This window comes from Phoenix dactylifera, unplaced genomic scaffold (assembly GCF_009389715.1).
Source record: "Phoenix dactylifera cultivar Barhee BC4 unplaced genomic scaffold, palm_55x_up_171113_PBpolish2nd_filt_p 000841F, whole genome shotgun sequence".
In the NCBI taxonomy this organism is placed as follows: domain Eukaryota; kingdom Viridiplantae; phylum Streptophyta; class Magnoliopsida; order Arecales; family Arecaceae; genus Phoenix; species Phoenix dactylifera.
In genome coordinates this window covers 106084-132890 of record NW_024068206.1, presented here as the reverse complement: position 1 = coordinate 132890, position 26807 = coordinate 106084, and the positions used below count along the sequence as shown (strand labels likewise).

General features: G+C 37.4%; 1 protein-coding gene across 2 annotated transcripts in view; it reads right to left on the bottom strand.

Moving 5' to 3' along the window:
• Nucleotides 1-1358: 1358 nt before the first annotated feature.
• LOC103710565 (callose synthase 9) overlaps nucleotides 1359-26807 on the bottom strand; it is a 101431-nt gene continuing 75982 nt past the window's right edge. For both annotated transcript variants that reach the window (XM_039120610.1, XM_039120611.1), the window contains exons 41-52: nucleotides 26525-26577; nucleotides 26284-26460; nucleotides 24618-24665; nucleotides 20585-20743; nucleotides 16286-16399; nucleotides 16104-16192; nucleotides 15865-16023; nucleotides 15629-15731; nucleotides 13812-13931; nucleotides 3975-4025; nucleotides 3701-3883; nucleotides 1359-1902 (exon numbers count right to left, since the gene is read on the bottom strand). In XM_039120610.1, coding sequence (XP_038976538.1) covers nucleotides 1666-1902; nucleotides 3701-3883; nucleotides 3975-4025; nucleotides 13812-13931; nucleotides 15629-15731; nucleotides 15865-16023; nucleotides 16104-16192; nucleotides 16286-16399; nucleotides 20585-20743; nucleotides 24618-24665; nucleotides 26284-26460; nucleotides 26525-26577 — 1493 coding nt within the window. In that variant the 3' untranslated portion in view covers nucleotides 1359-1665. The remainder of the gene's footprint in view (nucleotides 1903-3700; nucleotides 3884-3974; nucleotides 4026-13811; nucleotides 13932-15628; nucleotides 15732-15864; nucleotides 16024-16103; nucleotides 16193-16285; nucleotides 16400-20584; nucleotides 20744-24617; nucleotides 24666-26283; nucleotides 26461-26524; nucleotides 26578-26807) is intronic.

Genomic DNA, 26807 nt, shown 5'->3' with positions numbered 1-26807 from the left:
TTTCGGCACTGCCGGCCTCATAGGAGGAGAGGAGTTCTTCGTTGGCCAGCCGCAGCCGCCGCGACAGGCTGCCGGCGGTGGCCTGGCCCCCTCTTGCTACCACCATGGCCCGGCCCCCTTCCGGCGCCACCGACTCGCGAGAGGGGAAGAAAGAAGAAAGAAGAAGAAGGGAAGAAGAGAAGAGAAAAACAGAAAAAGAAAAAAAAAAAGAAAAGAAAAGAAAAAGAAAAAAAGAAAAAAAATACCATACATACATATACGAATAAATAAATAAATAAATAAGATAATAAATAAATATATTGTAATGAAATAAAATAGTAAATAAAATAAATAAATAAAGGGGAAATTAATTCCCCATGGCAAAGTTCCAGTTACATCCATACATAGTACTCTGGGTTGGCCTCGGGCCAGGTTAGCAGATTATCAGCCTTTGTTGATACCCTAAAAACTGATGCTCTATGGAACTTTGCCATGGGGAAGCTAATGGTCTTGCAGATGCTCTATCAACTAATGGAGCCTGGTATGCTGGTGCCAGAGATTGGACCGAGACCTGATTTGATTAAGGATCTTGTTGGGGCTGATCCGCTTTGTTGTGATATTTCTTTTCAACTGTGTAAACTGTGGTGCTTACCAAAAGAACAGAGAGCTGTGTCAGTGTTCACGGTCCATCTTCCACACTTTGACATTGGGAATGACATAATTTATTACAATCTATAACTCAAGACAATTTATTCACCCCAAATTAGTCTGATTTCAACAAATTTTACTCATGTTAGTAAAAAAATATTTTAAACTAGGGCAAAGTGACGGAGTGGGTTGAATACCAAGGCAACATGTAGCACAATCACCATGCTAACGATGACATCAAGCCTTCCTTTTTTACATGGTTTAGCATGATCCTAGAATGAATGGCATATTTCATTACAGCATGGCCATCATTTACATACAGTTGCTGATCACAACACAATCCACAACTGATGACATAGTTGTATTCCTTGTCAGCCATGTAATGGTACCTTTAAATTCGTGAGAAGCGAATTCTTAGATTGTAATCATTCCAGAAAACAGGATTGATGTCTATCAAATAAAATTAGGGGTGAGTTTGGCTGCACTACTTTTCAGTTTTATTTTTTAAAGTGTAAATTATGAAATTTTGGCACTAGGTGTTAGGTCATACAATGAAATTTCAAATTAGGTCCTCAAATCATGATTTAGGGAATTCCTACTTGGGGAATAATTTGTCGAATCAGTTTGTTATGATTTTTTAAAGAATTTTTAACTTATAAAGAGAATGCGAACAACATTTTGCAATTAAAATATCCAAGAACAACCTGCATCTCTTGTAGAAAGTAAGCTTCTAATGACAAAAGTTGTAAATCTCATTTTTGTGGGTTCAATATTGAATTTCACCATAGATATACACCTGTAGCTGTCACAAGATAAAATGTGTACCGGAATGCCAACAGTTTGGGTCTGAAAATAAGACTGACTTCTATTTACAAATTGGAAAAAGAGATTAAATTGACATCTGCATATGCTTACATCATCTGATGTTCCAAAATACAATATACACCAAACTAATGCCAACTAAACATAAAGGATTATCATCTTAACTCGCAAGGATCCAGTAGATAGCCTAAGTAGAAACATACAACAATCGGTATGTCATAGCCCGGTGTTAGGATTGTTTCCAGCAAGAATTAGAGAGATCTCCAAACCTCTGCTAAAAGCCTGGTTGAATAGAAGCCGAGTTTGGAAAGTGGATACGAAGGGAAACCATGAAAAGATAGCAATAGGAACAAAGATGAACATTCCCATCCCAGCATCATATAGACGAGCCAGTGAGCGCACTGATTTCCATAAACGTAGCTTCCTTATGAGATGCCTCCATGCCACAGCAATCTGAATATATGCACCAATTTGGATCAGCATTGATTAAAACATCTTTCAATAATTCATAAAATCATTCAAGTTCCTCATAAAAAAGTGCTTGTACAGCAGATAATATCCATTAAAGTTGGAAGCCATTTCATCAAAAAATTGAAGTTAGAAGCCTAGTTGATGCTTGGATCAGAAAAAGGGAAGGGTGACAGTGAAAGAATTGCAATCAATGTTTTGAACACCATACACAGCATTCTATTTGGGTCAGCACCATAAATCCCCTAACAGTCGAATTCAGATGCAGAGCACGTGAAGGCTCATTGATTATATCAAAATACCCATACTTCTACATTACACTATTTTCACATGCATATATGACTTGCATCTCATTTGTGCCTAATTTCACACTAGTTAGTCATGTGACTTCAGTCTCATTCATGTCTCCATCCGAGTCGAGACAATTTTACTTCAGTCGGTTCGATTGTCTGTCATTCTAGGCTGCAAGTTATTCATTAATGATAAGTCTCGTATAATGCAATTGTATTTGGTCGATTCCTGAAGAACTCAAGCTGCATGGTTTGAAAAACTAACCAAGCATATAATGTCAGAGTCGGGAAACTTTTTACATTATTAAGCAATAAACAACTGGTTAATGCTGTAAGCATATATAAAAATGGCCTTTATGTTGTAGATTATCCCGATAATCCAAATTTATTTTGAAGCTCTAACAAAATTGATGGCAAACAAATATTTTCATCTGTCATATGAAAAGATTGAGAGGAGAAAACATATATCAAGATAAAATAACATCTTTCTCACTAGACTAAAATGATTATTTAGTACGCTTTGTGCAATGGCACATTTATAGTGGACCACATAAGCATTTTATGACAAATTAACAGTAATCCAAAACTTCTTTTTTTAAGACAATAGATCTATGTCACATAGAAAAGATAGAAGGATGAAGATATGAGAAGATCTTTAGGCATCATTTGATTCCCAAATAGTTAACTAGGGGAGGTACCTATGACCATTCCCCCTGATCAGATAACCATGGGTTAAAATTATTTCCCATTTAGTTCATTCATGAGGGTTAGTGGGATAAGTTGTACAAAATGGTGAATAAGTAAAGAGAGAGAAGAGGGAGCTCCAATGTTTAACTTTATTTTACCCTCTCCCATGAAATAAAGTTAAGCCAGGTTAGGCACCTTTCTGGGACACTGACCAATTAAAGATAACACACCATTCTGCCACCTGTTTCGCTTGTCAAACTGATAATCACATCTTAACCGGTACATAACCAGCATCCAAACTGGGAAGAGAACATTTTTGTAATCTTAGCCCACCAATACAACTGAATGGTTTACATTCGCCCACCAATGTTGTATTGACTATTGTAGTCTTTGATAAGAGAATCGAACACAAAATGAAAGACTCCAGAGATAAGAATGTAAAGGCACGTAAAGTAAGATGTGGACAAACAGAGAGCTCAACAAATAAAATAGATAAAGCCTCAAAATGCAGAAAGATTGAATAAACTAATGAACTGATGGTCATGTGCAACTGTGCGACCAAAAGGGCTGTAACGAAGTTATACGGTTACCATTTAAGTGAAGGAGAACAGAAGAATTAAGCAGACAGAAGTAGAGAGAAAAGGAAAAGGCAAAAAATTAGAAGGCTCACTATTAGGAACAAATGGCATGAAGGATTCAGAAAGCCAATTACAAGTGGATGGCAAAAGATAAATAGAAAAAGCAGTCAAACTCACAAGATGATACTAATCTAACATAACAGTTAGAGAAGAAGCCAAGATACTCACAGAAAGGATTCCCCACCCAGTTGGCACAAATGCAAGGATGCAAGCAAAGATGTCTACCACGGAAAGGTCTGTAAGCACAACTGCAACAACTAGACCAGCTAATACAAGCAAGAATGAGATGCTTTGGATGAGGCGCAGCACCAACTGGAAATTTACAGATGCCTTCTGGCTGAAGGTAAACACCTGATAATCAAAAACACAAGGAGAAAGTGTAAAGTGCTGATTCATCATGTCATATTAGCATATTTGAAATTAAGAAGTACAACTAACAGACCTGGAAAAGGAAAAATAACACAGCTAACACGCTCCATGACAACCAATATACCTACAACCAGAAAATAATTTGTTAATCTTTGCTTTGAAAGAACACAAAGTTTCGATTACAATTAATATCAATCTAACCGCATCAGCAAGTACACAGAGATACCAACAATATAATTCCAATTATTTGTTTGCTGTATTTATGAAGCATAAAAGTAACACTATGGAAATGATATACCAAAGTCAGTTTTCAAAGGCACGGTCTAGAACAAAATTTATATTGCAGATTTGTTGTATCCATGAGATCAAAAGTCAGAAAGCATAATATTAGATGGTCCGAATATGTTGCTCTAGATCATTTTTTCCCACAAAAGAAATCCATAGATTGGCACTTCCTTCAATAAAAATAATGTCATTTTCATGGCAAAGGCCAAATAAGCTTTACTGAATCTCTAGTCATTTACCTTATTAAAACCCTAATGGTTCTTCGAATTTTTACAACTTCCCCTTTGTAAGCAACTCTTCGTGAAGTCCCTCAATTGAATGTCCAAGCAAGGAAATCACATTTTCACAAACATGTTCTCTTGCTCTTTTCCTTCCATTTCTACTTTTTGCAAAATTTGGGAGCCAGAAATGCCCAACTATTCCTTTTCCATTTGGCATCCTCAAAGAACCTTTACTCATATGACGTTAAAGAACACTGACTTAGCTATTGAATTATTTATCAACATAAAAACCAGGTGACTTAGGGAATGAGGTGCATTTATGAAACTCAAAATGGACACCAGCAAAACTAAACATTTTGTGCTGTGCAGCTAAATAAAAGACGTTCAAGATTAAGAACTTCTACTCATCATGGGGTTGTTCAACGGCCGTACATCTGGAAAAGTCAACAGGAGCTGAAGCAGGGGGAGAAGGGTGACTTTCAATTTACAAAATGTCAAGTTATGAAGTAACTATCTGTACGACATGAAACTTGCACATGGGTACGTACAAACTGAACAATATATTTAGATTAGACAAGATGGTTGACAGAAAAGCAGACTAAATCTTGTGTATACAAGAGGAAAATTGCCACTAAGTTAAAATATGTATTGTTGTAAATACAACACAAGTTAACTGGATCCTTCTTTTTTTTTTTAAAGACAAACGAGTTGATATAACACTTATTTTGTCCTTACATAAGTCGATTTGCTTAAAAGATTCTTAAAATCAGCCATTGAATAAAAAAGACCATACTGTGGTCCTCTCAAGGTGAATTTGCATATGCACCATACAAATTGGCTACATAAGTAGCATATTCAAAGGCCTCAAGAACACAATCTTTAACCACTCTTCAAAAAAAATGCAAAATCATGTTTCCTAAGTGAGTGTAATATGGGTGTTGAAGCATTTCGTAATTAGTTATTAAGCTCAAGAAATTGCCAGCTATACTTGTATTCAAACAAGTGTTCGCCGAACCAACCCAAACTGGACAGTTCGACCTATACCAAACTGAACCATCACCAAATCGAGATGGTCACCGTTCATAACTCTCTCCCCTGCGTATGGCTGAATCTTCAAAAGAATGCTTGCTTTCTCGTCTTGCTCGCTTGGTTGCTCATCTTGCTCACTCTGTCACTCGCCTCGCTCGCTCGTCTGGCTTGCTCACTCATCTCTCTCTCACCCCCACCTCCTCAACACCGACCGATGCCGATTAACACCCAGGAAAGCGCCCCGACTCTCCCTCTCTCCTTCCCTCTGCTTCTCGCTCTTCACCCTCCAGGAGTCCCCTCCCTCCCTCTCTCTTTCTCCCCACTCATTCTCCCCGCTTTAGTATACCCTAGCTCGGTATGGTACGTACAATTATCGTACACATACCGTACCAAGCTAGTTACCAACTGGTACATGCTTCAGTACCAGTCCGACAAACCTTGATACAAACTCTTTTATTTCAATATGCTTAATTGCTTACCCACAAGCCATACGGCTCAAAATATTATCCATAAAATAATTACATTGTATGTCTTATTTCCTATGTAAATTTTTACCTCATGGTCTTTGGGGAATACTACTCCAGATTCTCTTTTTAATGTGGTGACAATTTGAATTCAATATTTATTGGCTGCATTTTTCTCAGCTATTCATGTGCTTAAAAAGGAATTATTGGAGGTTCTATCATCTTAAAAAACGAGTTACTAAAGTCAATAATATCTATTTATTGACTCCATTCCTTCTCATTCCTAAGAAACACAACTAGAGTACTTGGAGCAAGGACTAGGCTCTTCTAGCAAAAAAGTGAATAATATCTTAATACTAAACAAGGCTGTTTCATACAGGCTAATACTAAACTAGGCTGTTCATTCTTTCATATTAAAGCTAGCATTACTACTTGCTATGTTCAATGACATACATTCACAATATTGTTGATGACGGATGAATGATATATGACATTATCAAAAGGTAGATCGAAATTTTTATTTAACACTATGGACTATTAAATTAGAGTACTTTCTTGCAGTTAAGGTTAAATAGTTAAGAGAAGATTTTCATATGTAATAACTAAGGCTTAGTAAATAACCAAGGAGAGTTGCTGGAAGATCAATGTAGGCATCACTTGCCAGTTAGCAAACAAATATGTTTCTTTTTGCCAAAATCAGCCCATGCCATGAAGGTGGTCTACTTGGCTACCTACATCTTACGAACAAAAGTTGTTAGTCAATCAATAGATGCACCTAGGGCCTTATGCTGTTAATCCATTTTATGGAAACTCAAAGATTCTAAAAATGAAAAATTAGCATGTGTAAATATTTCCATGTTACAGTTATGTATCACCTACACCAAGTGACTGAATGAGGCGGACAAAACTATACCAAGGTAGTAGGTGCATATAATCAATCATGCTCTAAATGATATAAGTGTAGAGTGCATATCTATTAGAAATCCGATTACTGACCGACCAGCAGACAGAGGTCCTTGTTTATTGATGGTTTTGGATGTGCATACTAGGAAGTGAGAGAAAGACTAAAGAAAATAGGAAATTGAGGACTAGGTGGTGAAATTTGCGAGAAGAAATAAATGGCTTTCAAAGATTGAATATTGAAAGAAAGAAAATAGGGTCTAGATAGGAAAATCGATATCATCTGGAAAAAGAGGGCTAACAATATTAAGAAAGTGGATACAGAGGTATTAGGAGAAACAAAGCGAAGAAACCCATCCAATAAGGTATGGTGGAATTAGAAAATTTAGTTAGCGGTTAAGGCAAAAAGAGTGCTACAGAAATCTACCTAAAACTACAAGGTGATTAAGAATGAAGCTAACGTGGTATAAGAGGCCAGATTCAAAGTGCATGAAGAGTTATATTGCAAGTTAGAAGCTAAGAATAAAGAGAAAAATATCTATAAGATCGTAATACTTAGAGAAACAAAAACTAGAGACTTTACCTAGGTTAAATGCATCAAAGATGAAAAATCAAAATGTTTTGGTTAAGGGGAATGATATCAAAGAAAGATGAAGAAGATATTTTGATCAACAATTTAATGAAAGCCATATAAAAAATTAAGGATGACTTATTAGTTCCATTACGGATAGAAATGTTAAACATACATGTAGGTAAGATCCGCCGTGCCAATTATACCGACGTACCGGTGGGCACCGTATCAGTATGATACCGGCACCGTATCGTACCGGCTCGTACCGACTCGGTTCGGGGTAGCGCGCGGCCTAGCGCGGGTGAAACGCGTTTCCGCGCGTTTTTCTTGTTTTTCCACTTAAAACCGCGCACAAAACCCAGCGTCGTTTTTGTTTTGGGACTCGTTTTCCGCGCAGGATGTTCTTCTTTCCGAGCCTTCTCATTTCTTCTCCTCTCCCCTCTGTTCTTCTCCCGCGAGCAAGCCCCGACGAGGCTCGGTATCGGTAAGTCTCCTCTTTCTCTTCTTTCTTCCTCTTCTTTCTTCTTCCCTGCGCCGATACTAGGTCGGAACCATTTTCCACGGCCGAACCATACCGGTTGGCCTCGGTACCGGTACGATACGTGCTGAACTGCCCGGTACAGGCCAGCTCAACATACCTTGCATGTAGGATTACAGTATCTGAGATAAAGGGGGTTATTAAAATGATGAAAATAGGAAAAGTGGTTGGACCTGATGGAATCCCTATGGAGATTTGGAAGTGTTTAGATGACATGGGAATAATTTGGTTGACTAATTGATTTAATAAAATTTTAAAGACCAAAAAGATGTTTAATGAACAGAGAAAGAGCACTATAGTACCAATTTGTAAGAATAAAGATATTCAAAATTGCTCTAGCTACTATGTATTAAACTCATAAGCCATAGTATGAAACTTTGGCAGAGGATGATTGAGTAAGATTTAGGTGTGACACATATATTAGAGAATCAATTTGGTTTTACACCAGGAAGGTTGACTATGTACGCTATTTTTTTTCCTTCGCAGGTTAATGGAGAAATAAACAGAAAAGAGATAGGATCTTCATATAGCTTTTTTAGTAATTTTGAGAAAGCATTTGATAGAGTCCCTATAGAGTTTTATAGTAAGTATTAGAAAGGAAAGAAGCTTCCACTAGAAATATTAATATAATTAAGGACATGCACAACAAAGTAGTTAGTGTGAGAACTGCTGATGGTAATGCTATTGAGTTTCCAATCATGATAAGTTTACAACAAGGATTTGCTCTAAGTCCTTACCCTTTTGCATTAGCTATGGATGAGCATACTAGGTATATTCAGAATAATATTTCTCCACACTTGCTACATGCGGATGATATAATCTTAATAGATGAAACAAAGGTCAGAGTTAATCGTAAGTTGGAATTATAAAGGAGTGCATTAGAATCTAATAGTTTGATATTAAGGATGAATACATGTATTAGAGATAAATATTAGAAATAGAGATGAAGGTGCAGTGAAAATTGAGGATAACAAAGTTCCTAAAAGTGATCATTTTCATATTTATGATCGATTACAAATTGATGAAAGAATAAATTAGATGGTTTGGACATGTACAATATAGATGGAGGGATATACCACTATGGAGTCATTTCATACATGTAGAAGAAAAAAGGGGTAAAGCTAGACTGAAAATTATATAGGATGGAGTAGTAAGGAAGGATTGGATATCTCTGCAACTTTCAGAAAGTCCTAAAAAGAGCGAGACGGAGGAAAAGGATTCAGGTAGCCAACCCCAAGCAGTTTGGGATTAAGGCTTTGTCTAGTATACTACACAAGTTATACATAAGTGAACAATGCAATATTCTTCTATAGCTGATTGAACTTATGTTAATCATTAATCAAGGTTTGTAAAACCCTGCACGTCTCAAATTAATTTTATAGTTTAATTATAATATTGCATAAATTATTGTCCAAATGTGAGTTATGTTTAGTACTTAGAGTTCTCTAGGAATTAGTGGAATTAATTCGATGCATGTAATAATAATGACACACTGACCTTTAACAGACAATATTCATAAACCACTTCGAGTTTTTGAGTGAAACCAATTTATACAAAACAAGACTTCAAGAGCTTCAAAACGAGCACAACTTCAACCTACTTCGTCCTAAAATGAGTATGATATGACTGTTTGAACTTGGGTTTGTCATGCAGTCCTAATATGATGGGCTTGGTGAGTTCCAGTCTAATTTATGGATTGATGGATGAAAATATGGTAAGAGAGGAGCCCTAAATGACTAATAACTCACTAAGACATTTTTGATGGAAAATAAAAGAGTGCCATTGTTCGAAAGAGACGAAGAAGAAAATGTTTCAAGAGTTGTAAAGGAAAACAACCACTGAACTTTAGTTCGAATGGTACCACCTCCTGGGACATGGGCAAGAGGTGGACTCATCCTCTAAGGATGCGGTGGCAATAAGGGTAGAAAGGTGGGTGTTAGACCCTACAAATGTCTCAAAAAAATGTTTTAATGGAAAACAAGTATTGAAACAATTTTCATTGGAGAATCAAAAGTTTTGAACAAGAAAATGTTTTCAAGGGTGAAGGTAACTATTGATTTACAAACTTATTGACAAAAATATTAGGGATTTAGGAGGAAATAAGTTGTAGGATTTTTCATTAGGTTCGAGAAAATGTGACTTTTCTTGATTTATTATTATGTTTGTGGTAGGTGCTAAATTTTATATAGTTGAAGATTTTGAGAAATTTCTGAGCTTGAAGAAATAGAATTGACTGAGAGTTGCAAGCTCCAAACTCGAGATATTTGAGGTCAGATTTAATTCAACAAGCCTTACTTCTTTTTAGGGTTCTTGTTGTAGTTGTTAAATTCTTTTAGTCATGAAATTCGAAAAAAAATTACTAATTATAAAGGATTTCTCAAATCTTGTTAGGTCTTGGGCCTAGTGCGTAAGTCTCCTACCATTGCAAGGTTTGTGGAGGATTAGAAGCATGCAACCTTACCCTTGCATGGGAAGAGGCTATTTCTGTATTTGTAAACCATGACACCTAAGTCATAATGGGCAACTTTATTGTTGCACAAAGGCCAACCCTCTAGGTCTCCGGCATTATATTTTAGCAAAAATATGATTATAATACCCCAAAGAAAAAAGCATTAAGGATATTGTACTGTATAATTTGTATCAACTGAATAAGAAGTGGCTTTGGATTTGAAATTTTGTTAACTATGATGTTCACTTGTAGATTTTTGGAGAAAATCAAGAATTAATTCTACTCATAGAGGTGTTACACATGGAGGAGAATTGAAGCTGTATTATGGGGATTACAATGCTGAATGCTCTTTCATGGACCCTCGATTTGGTTGACCAAGAATTTGAATTTTGGCATGAAAGTTTATGCACCCTAAGATTATATGCAGATATTTTAATCTGGAGACAACCAAGAATTGAACCCTTCCCTAAGAGATTATGTTGAATTTATTTTGGAGTGCTAGATCAACGGAATAGTATCTAGCTATAATGTTGATTTGAGTTTTTTTCTTGAAAAAAAAAATAATAAACTTGAAATTTTGAGGCCAAATCTTTGCGAGATCTAGTTGTACCAAAAAAAACTCCAATGCTAAGTCAAATATTTGATATAATTTTTCCTCGTTGCTAGAATTTGTGAAGTCAGAGTACTAACGAAGTGCTATAGTTTATATGTTCATTGAATTTTCAGAGACCTATGGACAGTTGGAGAATGACTTTGAGTTGTCTTTGAATGGTAGGAAGTCATCCTTAAGAGCTAGAATAGAAATAACCGGTAAAAGGTTAGACACAATGTACTTCAGATTTTGAAAAATAGATCTAAAACTTCTTGTTTATTTGTTTATCTATATCCTTGAAGTAATCACTTTGTCTTTGAAATCACATTATTGTGCTTTTGAATGTTTCTTTATAATGATGATGCAACTCATTGCTTTCACTTATGATTTAATGAAGTTATTTCCTTTTATATTGAAAACTTCAAAGTTTATAAATTACATGGAAATTGTAATTTGTTGACTGCTACCGTATTTTGAAAGTTCCAATCAGTACATTGTTATTAAAAGATTGACGAGCAGGGGATTAGTTGTTGTCATTCATGGTCTTAGTTGAGACAATCAACTGTCGTCCCAGTCAGATGGGGGCCATGTTGCTAACTTTTGGTACCAGCAAACTGTTAAATCCCTAGGAATTAAATAAGTTTGAGGCATGTGATGATGTCCGAGTCCTGGCCAGCAGGGACTAACTTGTTGGCCTTTAGTTCCTAGTTAATGAAACTGACGAATTGTACTGTCACTATGCATCACTAAGCTAGTATACACAATATACCGACCAAGAAGATGGATCAATGATTTGCAAACTTATTTATCTTTACTGCATATTGTGCTATTATAATATTTTGAAACATGACCTGCAACCTACATTGATTACTGCATATAGCATCCTATGCTCCAATGTCGGTGCTACCGTTTCAAACTGACCAATTCAGGTGTAGCAAATTGTACCGGAGGCCGATTGGGATAGTTCTATCTTTTGAATTGAGAAACTGGCGAAGGAGGGGGAGAGGGAGAAAGAAAGAGAGGAAGAGAGAGAGGGAGGGAGGAAGAGATACAGAGGGAGGCTGGCAGAGCATGAGAGAGGCAAAGGGACGGGGGAGAGAAGAGTTCTGAAGCCCTCTCTCCTCCACATTGCCAAAACAAGGGCGGAGCCCCTATTTCGACCCCTTGTTTTATTTCTTTTATAAATTTTTGAAGTGAAGTCGGCAGCCAATACCAACTTCACTTTAAAAAACTGAATAAAAGAAAATAATAAATGAAGTTGGCAGTGGTTGACGATTCCACCCTTGTTCCAGCAACGTGGAGGAGAGAGGGCTTCAAAAGCCCTTTCACCCGCTCCTCCCTCTACCTCTCGCACTCCGCCGGCCTCTCCCTCCTTCCCACTCCCTCTCCATCCCTCCCTCTCCCTCTTTCCTCTCTTCCCTCTCTCCCCCTCCCTCCGCCTCTTTCCGCTGCCCTTTCGCTCTCTACCTCCCTTCCTCTTGTCCTCTCCCTCCCCCCCCTCCCTTGTCGACTTCCCTGTCAGTTCAGGCTGGAACGGCATGGCACAATACCATACCGTATCGCCAGCCTACCAGCACCTACCAGTATAGATGTCACTGCCAGTACTGCAGACTTGCTATGCTCTGTATCAAGGTTCCCTGTCGGACCTAGTATAAATATCATCCTATTACAATATCGATACGCAGTACAGTACGAGACGGCGAGGCGTACCGAGTATCGACACGGTACAAGACGGCAAGGCGTACTAGTTCAGTACAGTATGCCCGATACGGTACAGTATGCCTAGTACAGTACGGTACCGACTGGTACGACGAACTTTGCTTTGTATACTATTTACATTTTAATAGACTACTACTCGTTTACAATTGTAATTGTAAAGACTTGAAGTAATTATCATAGTTGCTTTTCTGATATTATTTTTCTATCAAAATATTTTCATACCATTAAGTGTTTTATTCCTTATATATTGTGTATTATAGCTTACTGTTGTCCAGCTCAGTACTTTCACCATTATAAATAGATTAGCTATGAAGAGCTTCTTTTGTTAAAAAATAATAATAATAAGTCCAACATTCTTGCTAATTGACGAGCTTTAGTTACAGCTATAATAGCTTCGCTGTACCGGTCGGTACCAGTCGGTACCGAGCGTACCGTACCCGTACCGATGGGTACCGGTATCGGTACACCAATGTCGGTACGGTCGGTACCGAGCGTACGGTACCGTACCGACACTCGGTACGCCTATACTAGTGCGGCACCGGTACGGGGTTCGGTACCGGTACGGCGAACCTTGCGTATTTCTTTTGGATAAGTTATATAGATTGTTCCATGAAATTGATGGATTTTGCTAAAAATGTTTCTTTAGTTAAAACTTGGATGAATGATGTTATTTATCTTTGTTTAAAATGTGTTAAGGAATTAATTTAGTTTTTTTTTGGCTGAGAGATTTTATAAATTACTGATTTATGGAGTATAATAATCAGATGGATTGTTTAGCTGACAGGTTATGATCTTGCGAGGAATTTTCTGCAACAATGCCTAAATCCTCCTAGTAGGTTTCGGCCGTGACCTAAATCCTCTTGTCTTTCTATTGCCCCAAAGATCTAATGATTTAGATAAACATTCAAGAAAAAATTATTTGCATATTTGGATGCAAAGATACTTGATGAAATTAACAACCACTGATAAACAATTTTATATAAAAAAACATATACAGCAATCATCGAGGTTTTAATGAAGCCATAAATTTCCAATAGCTTGCAGCTCATCTATGTTGAGATGAAATTGATGATTTTTCAGTCGATCATACCATAACAACAATGTTAAAATACAAAAAAGATACTAAAGGAATGAATTCTTACCGTGAAAGAAGTATCTGGGCCAGTTAACTGCAGCTTGTACACGATGCCATATTGGAAGACAAAAAACCTTAAGCTCAGGATAGTCTCTAAAATCCTCCCACGTAGTGTATGTATGTGTGCCTATATATATTTAAGTAACAAAACAACGTCACAACTGACATGGAAAATAAATACATAAAGCTGAAAAAAGTTCTCAATTCAATAATGGAAGATTAAATATTAGATACAGGAAATGTTATTTCTTAATCTTCCCATAAAGCTCCGCATGAGACTAAAGTATAACCCAAAGAAGGCCCCAACATAGCATATAAGACTAAAAGGGGCAAAAAGGGAGGTAGTTGAAACAAAGATCAGGCATAAAAAATTTAGAATAGATAATGAACTATTCATGGATGAATTTCTTTTCAAGATTAAATGTTCTCAATAACGGAGCAGTTCTTTTTCCAAAAACTATACACATGGAACTTGGGTGTGCTCCAATAATTTTGTTCAAACAGGAACTAGCACATTCATTGGATACAAGCTTTCAGACCTCGGTATTTCTATTTTGACAATTTTAACAGTCTTATTAATTTTTTAGCTTTACTTTTCACAATTTTACTCAAAAAATAAAAAATAAGGAAAAAGAGGGAGAAAAGAAAATAATAGAATGCAAATTAAATCATCTCAGTGAATTATACAGCCAAGGACCTTTTGGCATTCTGATCTTTTGAAGTGATATCATTTTACTTTCGGTGGAAATCTAACATATGGCCATCTAATGCCTATAAGGTTGAAGCTCTAGTAGTACCCAATGTGGAAAAAAAGATGTCTTCTCATACTGATTCGATTTCTATCAAGCATCAAATGGGATGTCATATTCTGGCAAAAGCTTGAATGCAGTATATAATTTAGATGGTTCTCAAATTTAGCATGAATCATTCGAAGAACCAAGGAGCCAACCAAAGAATAGATCTATGCAAGCATTTAAAAGAGACCAAAAGAAAATTTCTTGCAAATGAACTTGATCAAGATAGGAAGCAAACAAAAAGCAGGTTGCATTAATTCGATAGCAAATGAAAACTCTTCTATTTGAAATCAGTAGCTTGGAAGCAAGCATAACTTTTTTGTTTATAAAAAATAAGGAAGTTAGTGATGCAAAAACAGAGATAGTTGTGTTCATATTAAGAATTTTGAGGGTTTTCCGATTAAAAGGAAAAATCAATTCTACAATAGTATAAGGAGACTTCAGATCTCAACTTGACCTATTTTCTACAATGTTAACCACCAACAAGGATTTCAGTTCAGTGATTTCTTCTTACGGTACATATAAAACAATGAGCTAGCTTTACCAATATTGAACGTGTATGGTAAATGAAGTACTACTATGTTGTTAGATCCACCAAGTATACAGTGGAAACACTCTTGTTCAAGTGAGTAGTTTTTCATATGAACAAACCAAAATTATGATTTTCTTATATTATCTAATTACCTATATCGAGCACTTCAGAAGCAAAGAGGATTTTTCGCTAAAGATGAAGGGATATAAAACCAGCAAACGTTTTAGTGGTCTGTTATCAAAATCGAAACAGCACTATGAGATAAAGTTCAAAAAACAAAGTACAAAACAATAATACTGCATCCGACTTCCAACTATATCACAGGACCACCAGAAAAACAAAGTTGCAAAATGATGCTCATAAGGTTCTTATACTGATTTTAGCATTTAGGCAGTTACCAGAGAGACACAAAGTAGTAGTCATGAACATACATCTGTCCTCAGGAAAATTAACTTTGAATAAAGTTTTCTATTTGTGATCATGACAGAAAACACATACCAATTCCTCGTCCCACCAAGCCTCCCAGCTTTCCTCTCCCTTCACACCAATCCCACCTCTATAAAGAAGCCAATTTGTCCAGTCTCGGAAGTCCTCCACTGTCCTGAAGAAAATACAATAGCGATATCTTATTCAAGGTTTTGGTTGTCGTGAAGGTGCATAAGTCTATTGTGGTGGGAAACACAATTTTTTTCTCTTTTGAGCATGGGGGAGTGGGGTAGGGATTGGATGATTACTTCTGCCACTCAAACCCTGATGGATTGAATAAATAAGGAGCAAAAAGCCATGAAAGTGCCATGAACCAACTACTAATTGAAAGCAAGATGTATGACAGAGCTCCGCCTTTGTTATAACCATATGCGAGGAATACTACCAACAAAAGCACAACTTCTAGCCTGCACATTGGAAACATATGTATTAATATGGGCTTATAGAAGTTCTACTGAATGCATGTTCATAAATTAGATTAACAAACCCTTTTACAAAATGGCTACGAGAGTAAATCCTATAATTCTCTGAAAATTTGATGTGGCGGACAACAAAACCCCTTCCAGTCGCCCGATACTGAATACAGAATCAAGAACAATTTCAAATCAATAGAATTGAATATTTTGAAATAATAAAAGTCTAAAGCAGTGAGACAGCATAAATTCTTACCCTTGCACCTCCATGGAGTATTGTCCGACCAAAATAATGTGTCCTTGTTCCAAGAGAGAAAGTGAAAAAGACAGAGCAAAGCTGCAGCTGCATTGTGATAAAGCTGACAACAGCCTACACAAACAATAACCACCAATTAAACATGTAAGTAAATCAAAATGTTTACATGATGTTCCATATTATATCAGTCAATAAACCAAAAGGAAAACTTCACAGCATATGCAACAAGACAGCAGTGACACAAGTGTACAACTTTACTTTCGTTCTTAAAATTATGCAGCAAAGGAACGCGTGCAACCATAGTTTGCCGTACCGGCCCAAACCGAATGGTACGGGATGTACCAGAACGGTCCGATACCGGTACATAGTATGGAAGACGTATCGACACTCGGTGCGCCGAAAACACCCTATACCGTACCGCACCGACACAGTACTAGTATGGCACCGGTACAGGGTTTAGTACCGAGACAACGAACCTTACGTGCAACTTTGTTCAAAAAGATGGCTCCACAATCATTGAACCCAAGAAAGCACAATGCCAGACTGAACATAAAGGATCAAAGTCAGAAAATTTGACCATGCTCTCTGAGGCTAAGCTTGCATGTTTTTCCTGGTACCCCAAGAGGCCATTCAATTAACAAAGTATTTCCACATGTAAACAACATCCATCAAGCCTGTTGCTTTAATTGAGCCCAAGGGTTAAAAAGCAATATAGACTTGAACAAATAAGTTCTAATAGTTACTGTGCCTCTCTCAAAAATCCTTGAAAGGATATAAAGCAAGGTCCACTGTACCGGTACCGATCGGCGTACCGGTGGCGGCCCGAACATGTCCGAACCGGTCCCGTACCGGTCCGAACCGGTCCCGTACCGGTCCGAACCGGGCACGAACCGGTCCCGTACCGGTTCTCCAACAATAAACTACCGGTACCGGATTCCACGCTGATCCGGTACCGATCCCAGGCCGGACCGGCCCGTACCGGCCGGTACGGACCGGTACAGTAGACCATGATATTATAAAGAGTAATTTAGCCTTTAATGGTTAACATGTGCTGGCAGGGTGCCATGTTTTGATTCCAATGAGTTGGTAGACTTTGAACTAAATCCCGTAAATAAATCAATAAGAACTTTGTAAAGTCAAGAAAGCCTAATGATAACCTAACCGTAAGGGCGATAAGTGAAATCATTTGATTGAGGCTCTAACATAATCAAGGTTCGTCGAACCAGTATCTAGGGTCATACAGGCTATAGCTAACAGTTCGGTAAGGTACTGGTATGTACATACCGGAACCGAGAGAGGGAGAGGAGAGTGAGGGAGAGAGGGGGGAAGAGAGAGAGAGGGAGGGAGAAGGGAGGGACAGGCGCAATTACAATCTTCGCGCCCTAATTCCTATCACTGTCATCTTCGAAGGCAGTCGTGCGATGGCGAGAAAGAGAGAAGTGGGGATAGAGATGGAACCCTAACCCCAATTCTAACGATATTGCCGGTTTTGGGACTAAATTGAGTGACGAGAATTGATCGTAGCCGTCATCATCATTGTCCATAGCAATGACGAAACCCTAACCATAGCAATGGGAATCACAAGAAAGGAGAGGAGTCACGACTCCCAAGAGGTGAAAGATCAAGAGAGAGAGAAAGAGAGAAGGGAGAGGAGTTTTATAATGCCTGAACCTGTTCAGCTTTGGAACAGCTTGAACCACTTGAAACTGGGCAAAACCAAAACGGTTAGCCTGGTTAAAGCCTATTTTGACATAGAACTGAATTGGGTGACTCATCCATCTCAGTTACTGGATGCTCCAGTATGGTATGTCCCAAACCACCTGCTTAGTTATAGTTCAGCAGTCCTTGAACACAATGTTCATGGACAAAAATAACCCTTGAAAAAGCCTACGATGACTTAGCAATGTTTTAGAAGGTAGTAATTGTTGCAGCAAGCATCTAGAGGAGTGCAAACCATCCAACAATTGTCCATAAAAACGATACAAAATAAATTAAGCTTTTTGAATATGTAGAAATAGCAAGTTAGAAAAATCATGTCAAGTAGTAAAATTACAATTTTTGCCTACATATAATACAATAGTATCATCAATTCTCCAAAAAATGATTAATGGCCCAACTAAGAAAATGCAAAGGGAACATTAATCATATACACATATATACACACCCTTTTCAGAAGAAGATGGAAAGGCTGGATTAAGGGAAAAAAGCAAGGGAAGAAGAATGAATGAATGAATGACAGGATTGGGAAAACAGACGAAGAAGAAGAGGAGGAAGAGAGGAAAAGGAGGAGGAAGGGATGGTTGGACAGGAAACAGAGAAAGAAGAGGCTGCTGTTCTTTCCCTTTTTTACTTTCCTCGCATGTCAAATTGCTGCAGCTCCCGTTGGAATATGGGCTACGAACTATAAATCTTCTGCAAGTTGGAGAATAAATTGAGTTGATCCAAAAATCAGTAAGAAATCGGCTATATCAGAAATTAGATACAGACTAGAGGACAAGTAAATAAAAAGAAGAGGAAAAAAGAAGAGAATAAGAGAGGAAGCAAGAAGATAGGAAGACGAGAGAAGAAACAAACGAGGCCTGTGGACAAATTTCTGAATATAATCTCCATCAACCACCCAAAAAGAGTTGGCAAAAGGTCCTCTTTAATAAATTCACTAGCCTCCTTTACCTACTGTAACTAGACTATTTTAAAGTAGATTATATAATCCTAAACAACTAAATCTAGACTCCTTAAGCAACAAGCAGACTGATAACGTCCAATTGAATCCCAATAAGATGTGGAATAATCAAACCAAAATTTGATTGACAAAAGGACTCCAAAAATGCCAAGAACAATGACCCAGAAATATATAACAGAAAATCACAGCAATAGAAAAATAAATCTCTAAAAACTGGAAAAATAGTCTATCATTTGAGTCCTTAAACTCGAAAGTACATCAAAAGTTTTCTTTCCCGAGGTAAGTATGTTGTAACTAACAAGTATCCCACCTTAGCAGGAATTAAGCCATCACTGCTTAGGCACTTTGGGGATGTTATGCGCCTAGTCTGGTGCCCAGGGCCCCTCATTTGCCAGGGTGCTTAGTTGGGTACTTTTCAAAACACTGGCTTAGAAGCATAAATACATTTTTCTACATGTTTATGCATTCAGGAATATTTGGACTATCCAATATAATATTTTGCAAACTCTGTGAATTACTATGTAGGCCAGGCCTGCAATCAATTTCATGCGGAGAATTCATGTTCAACAGGTAGTGGCATAGAATGAATGATTGTGCAATGAACAGAACACCATATTTATAATGCCATTCCCTTCTCAAATATGCAGTGAGGTGGATAGAAAAAGAGTTGAGTTGATCCATATCATAAGTACTGGGAAACAAGAATCAAGCTATCGTTTCTGGGAAACATATTTAGGAATTAGATTCAATATATTTCTCCAAATAGGGATACCAGGTTGAAATGTCTATGAGACCATAAGAAAACTGTAGGGAACATATTCAAAATACCAGAAACAAATACAACCTATTCTGTTAGCAGTTCAGCTATGGTAATTAGCAACCACGCTCCACCAAACTAGACCAGCAGACAGGCAATCAGGATATAATACCCTGTTATGGTTGTATCAAACTAAACCAAGGGGAAGTGCTTGGTACTGACAAGCAAGTGCAAATGCTACTCTGGTAAAGCACCAGTACTGAGTCAAGAAGGGTGGAACACCCTCTCCTTTTGTTATAGTCCAGCACAGATCTATACTACCACCATACCAGAAGCACAACCAACCATTACAGCTCCCAAGTACTGAAATTGTAAACCTTAGTTACCAGAAAACATTATCGTTACCATGCATTTCTATCAAGTTTCTTGTGTTATTAGATGATTGTATCTCATTTCTGCCTTAGACCATTTCCCATCCATAGTTATTGCCTTCCACCTTGTCTCCGCAATTGTTTCCATAGTGGCAATCACAATACAGAGTGATGCAATAAAATTACTACTTCATCAAACTTCAATTACATCTGATCTTTACACTTCAGCCATTATTTTAAGAATTGATGTATACCTATCTATAACATCACTAGCATGTCCGGGAAGCACATTATTGGTTTTAGGTTTAATGCTTAAAATATTGCAGTTGTTTCTACAAACTAGATATGTAACTAGTTGCATCAAAGGTCACCTAATTTTAACTGGAAACAAAATTGAGGAATATGAACACCCAAGAGTGCTAAACCATCATTTTAAAAAAAATATATCTCCGAAATTTTTTTGAAACCACCAGACAATAAGGAGTCCATACCGTAAGGAAGCCATACTCCAAGATGAAACCCAAAATCATAGGAATAGCAGTAAAGACACCAATTTGGAAAAGAAACTGTGTGTTAAGAGCGGCATCTAAGGCAGTGTTTTGTAATATGTCAGCTCGATCTTCAATGGCTTCACCAACTCCAGATAATGCCTGAAATAAAAAATAAATAGATTTACTCCCACATATCTTGCAACAATGGTGTCAAACTTGTATGTTGCATGTTGTATATCAACATGTGCATCTTGTATGGTCATGTATAGAATTAATTGTTAGACAACACAAGTTACCAGGTATTAAATGTACACTTTGTTGATTTGTATGAATGATAATATGGTTTGGGCCTTCGTTCAATTGAAAAGGCCTCACTGTTCAACTTCACTGTGGCACTCTCTCTCTCTCACATGCGCATATAAAGAAACAGAACACTTTTTTCCTTACTCAACCTCTTACCATAGTTTCTCTCTGTTCTCTTCTTCATTTTATGATGTACTTCGAGGAACAGATTTGAAATGCCTAACATGCACCAAAAGCACCTGTCGCATGATGATGTGGATGATTTCTAAAGGCCTCGTGTATCCAAACAACAATATCAGCTGTCACGTGAAAACAATGAGTATGAAAGCATTGCCACTCCAAAACAGAGTTTCTGGAGTAAGATAGCATGTGAGATTGACGCATTGATACCTTCGTTGACACTTCAATCTAAGGAATGCCGACGCGACCTGAACTGGGCAGTTCAGCCCACACCGAACTGAATCGACACCAGCTACGACAGTTTCGTCAATTTCTATGGCTTGAGTTATAAAATGATCCCTCGCCTCCCCCCCCCCCAGGGTGAGTGAGAGCTTTGAGAGCCTTCGAGGGCTCTCTCGCCTGCTCTCCCTATACTTTCTGCCCTGCAATGCTCCAAGTAAGCTCTCTCTCCCTCTCTATCTCTCTTTCTCTCGGTTCCCGTCCCCATCGCGAAGCCTCAGCCCCTTTCTCTTGTCGTATCTAGACGGCTCGAAGCTGCTTCAAGTCCTCGTGAAGCCCTCCCCATCATCAGACACCTTGGCCTCAGTCTCTCTCTCTCTCTCTCTCTCTCTCTCTCTAACAAGTCCAGAGCCCTCGACCTCTCCCTCCCTCTCCTACTCCCTTTCCCTCTCCCTCTCTCTTCCTCCTCCTCCTCCTTATCCACCTCCCTCACCTTGTTTCAATACAATCAAGCATAGCACGATATGGGCATGCACCATACCGAATTGATTGCTGACCAATACTAGCCCCAATATTGGTTTGGCAGACCTTGCTTCAAACTATTTACCATATCACAAAACACAAATACTATGTCTCCAAGCCATCGAATCTTGTTGATAGAGATGCATCATCCAGGCCCCCCAAAAAAAAGCAAGTTTTCTTTAAAGTTCAAATTGTAAGATAACAATTCAATACAATGCAAAAATACTAGAATACGAACTAGACATCCATATTTTGCACCAATGCTAATATCCATTATCTTTTTTTCCATATAGGACATTACAGTAAAATATCATATAGTTCCAACAGCTTCCCAATGATTACTACTTTAACAAATATTTCAAGCGAACTATTTTTTGTTAAAAATTCACCTCAAACTAAGCTGGCAACAATATTGCTTCTATCATTTGGCACCAAATCGTATATTATGATGAAATATTGAATAGTGGTCTCAATTTTCAACAAATATTTCTAGCTTTGAAGTCTTTATAGGATTTGAGGAAGTCAGTAAAAAGCTCTAATAGTCGAAGTGCTATTTGGATTAGTTAATTCGATCCTCCCATGAACAATTTCAGGATATGTGGCCTTTCATATACTTTAACCAGCAAAAAATTGGGCGTGCTTTGATGGAATTAAGCTTGCCTATAATGGATTAAGCGTAATTGGTTCCTAAGTAGTTTTTTCAACCAAATAGCATATTTACACATTTAAGGGCCCGCTACATGGGTGAAAGGCTATTTTGTCAAATGTTTACCAATATATTGTAATTGGGATGTCAACTGGACATATACAGGGCCTAGTCAGGGTATTATTTTTTTTTGGGTTGCTTAGTCAAGTTTTTCAACCTTGGTTGGCGGAACTGTGCCGAACCGCCCGATTCAGAGTGTACCAAGCAACACCGGTGGCAGCAGCCCGGGATGGTTCCGACAACCAAAACAAGAATTCGGCGACAGAGGGGGAGAAGGAGAAGAAAAGGGAGGAAAAGGGAGAACGGGAGAGGGGGCCAAGGAAGACGAAGGAAGAGAGGAAGGGTGGCGGCCAGCCCGAGGAGGGCCGAGAAGCGCTCTTCCTCTTCCTCCTCTCTCCCTGCCTCCCTCTCTCTTCCTCTCTCCCTCTCCTCCGTCCTCTCTGCCATATCGGGATGTGCTCCGCCGACCTCTGTCGATCTTCTCCTCTCTCCCTCCCTCCTCCCCCTTGTCTCTCTCTCTTCGTCTCTCCCGTTCTCCCTCTCCCCCGACCCCTCTATCAATATAGGCCCAGCATGAAATGGCACGGGGACGTACCGAACAGTGCCCCCAAGCAACCGGTTTGAGCCCCGATTCCAGCACAGCAATTCTTGTCACCGTAATGATTGTGGATGCCTACCGAAACCCAGTTCCCCTAGTAGTTGCGCAATATCTACAAAGAGATCTACAGGCAAAACCCCTCTTTCTTCACTCTCTTCTTCCTCCTTGTTCTCTATAGCTCTTTAGTACCCTACTTTATTGTTGACAACCTATATATTGTAACCCTTCATTATTCTCTTGAAACTTCATCATCACACTTAAGATATTCAGAAATATTTCTTTAGGAAGTAGAGATTTCTTTTACTATCATTAGCAGATATGCACTTGTGGCTGTCCATATATTAGCATTGAGCTGTTAAAATCATAGTCTTCTAAACACCATATGATATTAAGATTAACTTACAAAATAAGCGACAAGTTTACATATTACAGATTCCTATACTAATCTTACCAGACCTGCCTAGTGAGCACACTCTCAAAATTTAAGAATAACTTCCAAACTAAGGATTTAAATTGGGATTATTAATGGCCATAATGAATTAATTTTTATGAATTAAACATACATTAATGTTCTATTAGTAAAGCCATATAAGTAGCTCTGGTAATGCATCACCCAAACATTTCATTTTTCTTTCCAATTTCTCAACAACTCCTGTTTGTGAGTTTGCAGAAGCCTTAAGGTTGGGTAACCAACTATTAGTAGTTGAAAGTGCTGCATGAGAAACAACCATACAACAGCTACCCATTCAAGGGATGAATCATATTTAATCCCTCAAGACAAAAAAACATTGACAAAACCAAAAATGTATAAGGCAACCTATTGGGAAACACTGTAGGAGCATTGATATTAAAGGCCCACTGATTTCCCATGGTTGTTCATATGCTTTCCACATGTTCTTTAACATCTCCGGTTATCTGCAGCACTAGATACCCTACGCCGGTCATCCGATACAAATTCATAATAACTTACCAATAATTTTCCAAAATGACAACTCTTGTTCCAATTAAATATGCTTTGTCTATTTGCAGCTATTATGTATTAAAACGAAGTACTACAACACAAGTCAAGGTAGTAACTTCCACACTTTATGCAGTAAACTGTGGTGACTAGGTAATACTTCTGATTATCCGAGCTTCAATTGTTTTCCCCATTTTTAAGCAAGAATTGAAGTTAATATATATTTCTTTTTGATAGGCAAAGCTAGAAGAAGTCCAAAAACATAAAGACGATAACACCAAATGCATAAAAATAAGATTGGGTTCAATTTACTAAAACATGAATTTTTAAGCATACCAACTCAAGTTATGAATCTAAATCCTGCAGAAAGTGATTGTGAATAGATGGTACAATAGCTATTGGTGGAAGCCCCATATAAAGCATAGGAAAAAATAATAAGGTCACGTATTCTGAGATTTTGAAACTAATAATTGGTTAGCATGAGAGAACAACAGAAAATATACGAAACTAACTTGTCATGATATAAGTGAAAGGTAAACCAACTCACCAGATATGTTTTCCCGTAGAGGAATATATAAACAGTCAGCACAGTTAGCTGCAAAGATGAAAGAGGTCTATTAGAAAAAGAGTGGTGGCAAACACCATAGTTGCATTCATCAGATTAGCAATTGTGATATGTCAAGACAAGCAGTTAGTGCTGCAACTGGTAGGCGTAGACCCAGATCATCAGATAAAGCTTATGAATGTAAATATTCTTGATGGATCAGTAGTGTCATGGTCTCAAACATAGATTCAGCATACAAGCATCAGGATCTGTTTTAGCAAAATTAGACCAAGGCTGACCCAAACAGAAAGATCTAAACAGTCTTTTTGGGCCTAAAATGATGTTCCCAAACTGATACCAACATAAAACCACCAGTAATGTTATTGAACCATCCAATTCAAAAATTCATAATGGTATAAATTTCAATGGAAAAATAATCACCCATTACAAATAAAATGATATTAATATGCATCATTAACAAATAAAATTCACATCAGGGATTAGACAATTGCAGGCTTAATGAATGCCCTGCCCATTATTTGAGGTTTCTTTTGCATCTACTGCAAGACAAAAAGGACTCCTACATAATTTAGAATGCTTCATCTGATTATAGTATTTATGCACTTAACATAGAAATATTACAGGCAAATAAAATGTCACCAGCTAAAATTTATTTAAAAAGAGAAGATATAAAATAATGTAAATAATCTTATATACCTTAGTAGTATACCAATTTGATCCGGTCATCATGATGTTTGATAGTACTTTAATGTTAAAATCTATTATAAAAGCTTACTCCAAAAAAAAAAAAAGGTTAGTCCAGATCATGCTGGATCTAGGTCTCAACAATCCATCTGCAATCTTTGCAACAGTCATATCCTCAATAAAGAAGCAGACTAGAGGTAAATAATGACCCTTGTGTAGCAATCATAATGAATCATGGGAAGTAATCAAGTTTACAAGTTAGTTCCAGGTGCAAAATAAATGCAATTAATGATTTTTAACGCGATTAATCATGAAACTCCTGCATTGAATATTCAAAATTGTAAATGTTCATTTTTCTTTCCATAGTGTTAAGTCTGTAAGTAGTTAATTCTTGATTATATGTTAATGAGTAGATGATAGATCTATATCTGCAGCACGTAAATGGATACCTTTTACTATAGACTAGTGACACTTGAATGTAATCCCATATGCATAACTAGATTATGAAAACTATGGAACTGAGATTATAAATGTGTACTCTACTAATTTTCAGCAAATTTTTCAAGGTACCAATTTATAGGCTAATCAAATCTTGACTACAAAAGAGAGAGAGAGAGAAACCAAAATCATTAAGAACCATTATCCTCCATTCTATTGAAATGACATTTTATTTTATACATAATTAGCTGAGTGTCTACCTTTGTCAATAAGCAAACAAAAATAGCTGTGTATAAGATTTATTGGGTGAAGTGAAATGATTTTGCTAGTGAAACCAAAATTATTAGACTCTGTAATTCAATTAAGATCTATAATTTATACATGAAAGGTCAGCAATGCAACATGGAGGAAGAACTGCTTTTTTGCTAGTTTCTTGAGACAAAAATGAAACCTTCAATCTTCAACATCACATGACCATTACTAAGTTGCAAAATTCTAGATTCATGATGCATTAGGATGAACATACCATTGTGCACAAATAAAATCCAACAGTTGTAACATAGAAGGACATCATGCGGAAAAAATCAAAGAGCTGCCCAAGTCTGTAAACATCCCTACTGAGAACTTGTTCACCATTGCCACCAGCTACTTTCCCTTCAAACATTGCAATCTGATTTAAGCCAACATCTCTCCCTTTTCCGACCTGTAAAAGAAGAAGTAATTTAGACCCAATCAAAACAAAATTAATTTGAACAACACATTGATACCTGAATGTACTCATGATGAGTAATATTGCCCTGGCGCAATGTTGAATTGAATCCTGCAGGTCACAAAATCACGATAGAGAAAAAATCACAAATATTCAACACCTATTTAAAAAACATATTACCACAAAATGTGATGATTTCCAAAGATAACTGTTTGATAATTGCTTCTAGCACTTCAAGAAATAAAAAAGAAAATTAACTAGAACAACTTAAATGCTTTGTCCCCCAACAAAATTTAATAGCCTTACTGAAACTAGCTTCTCAATCTGATTAAAAAGCTACA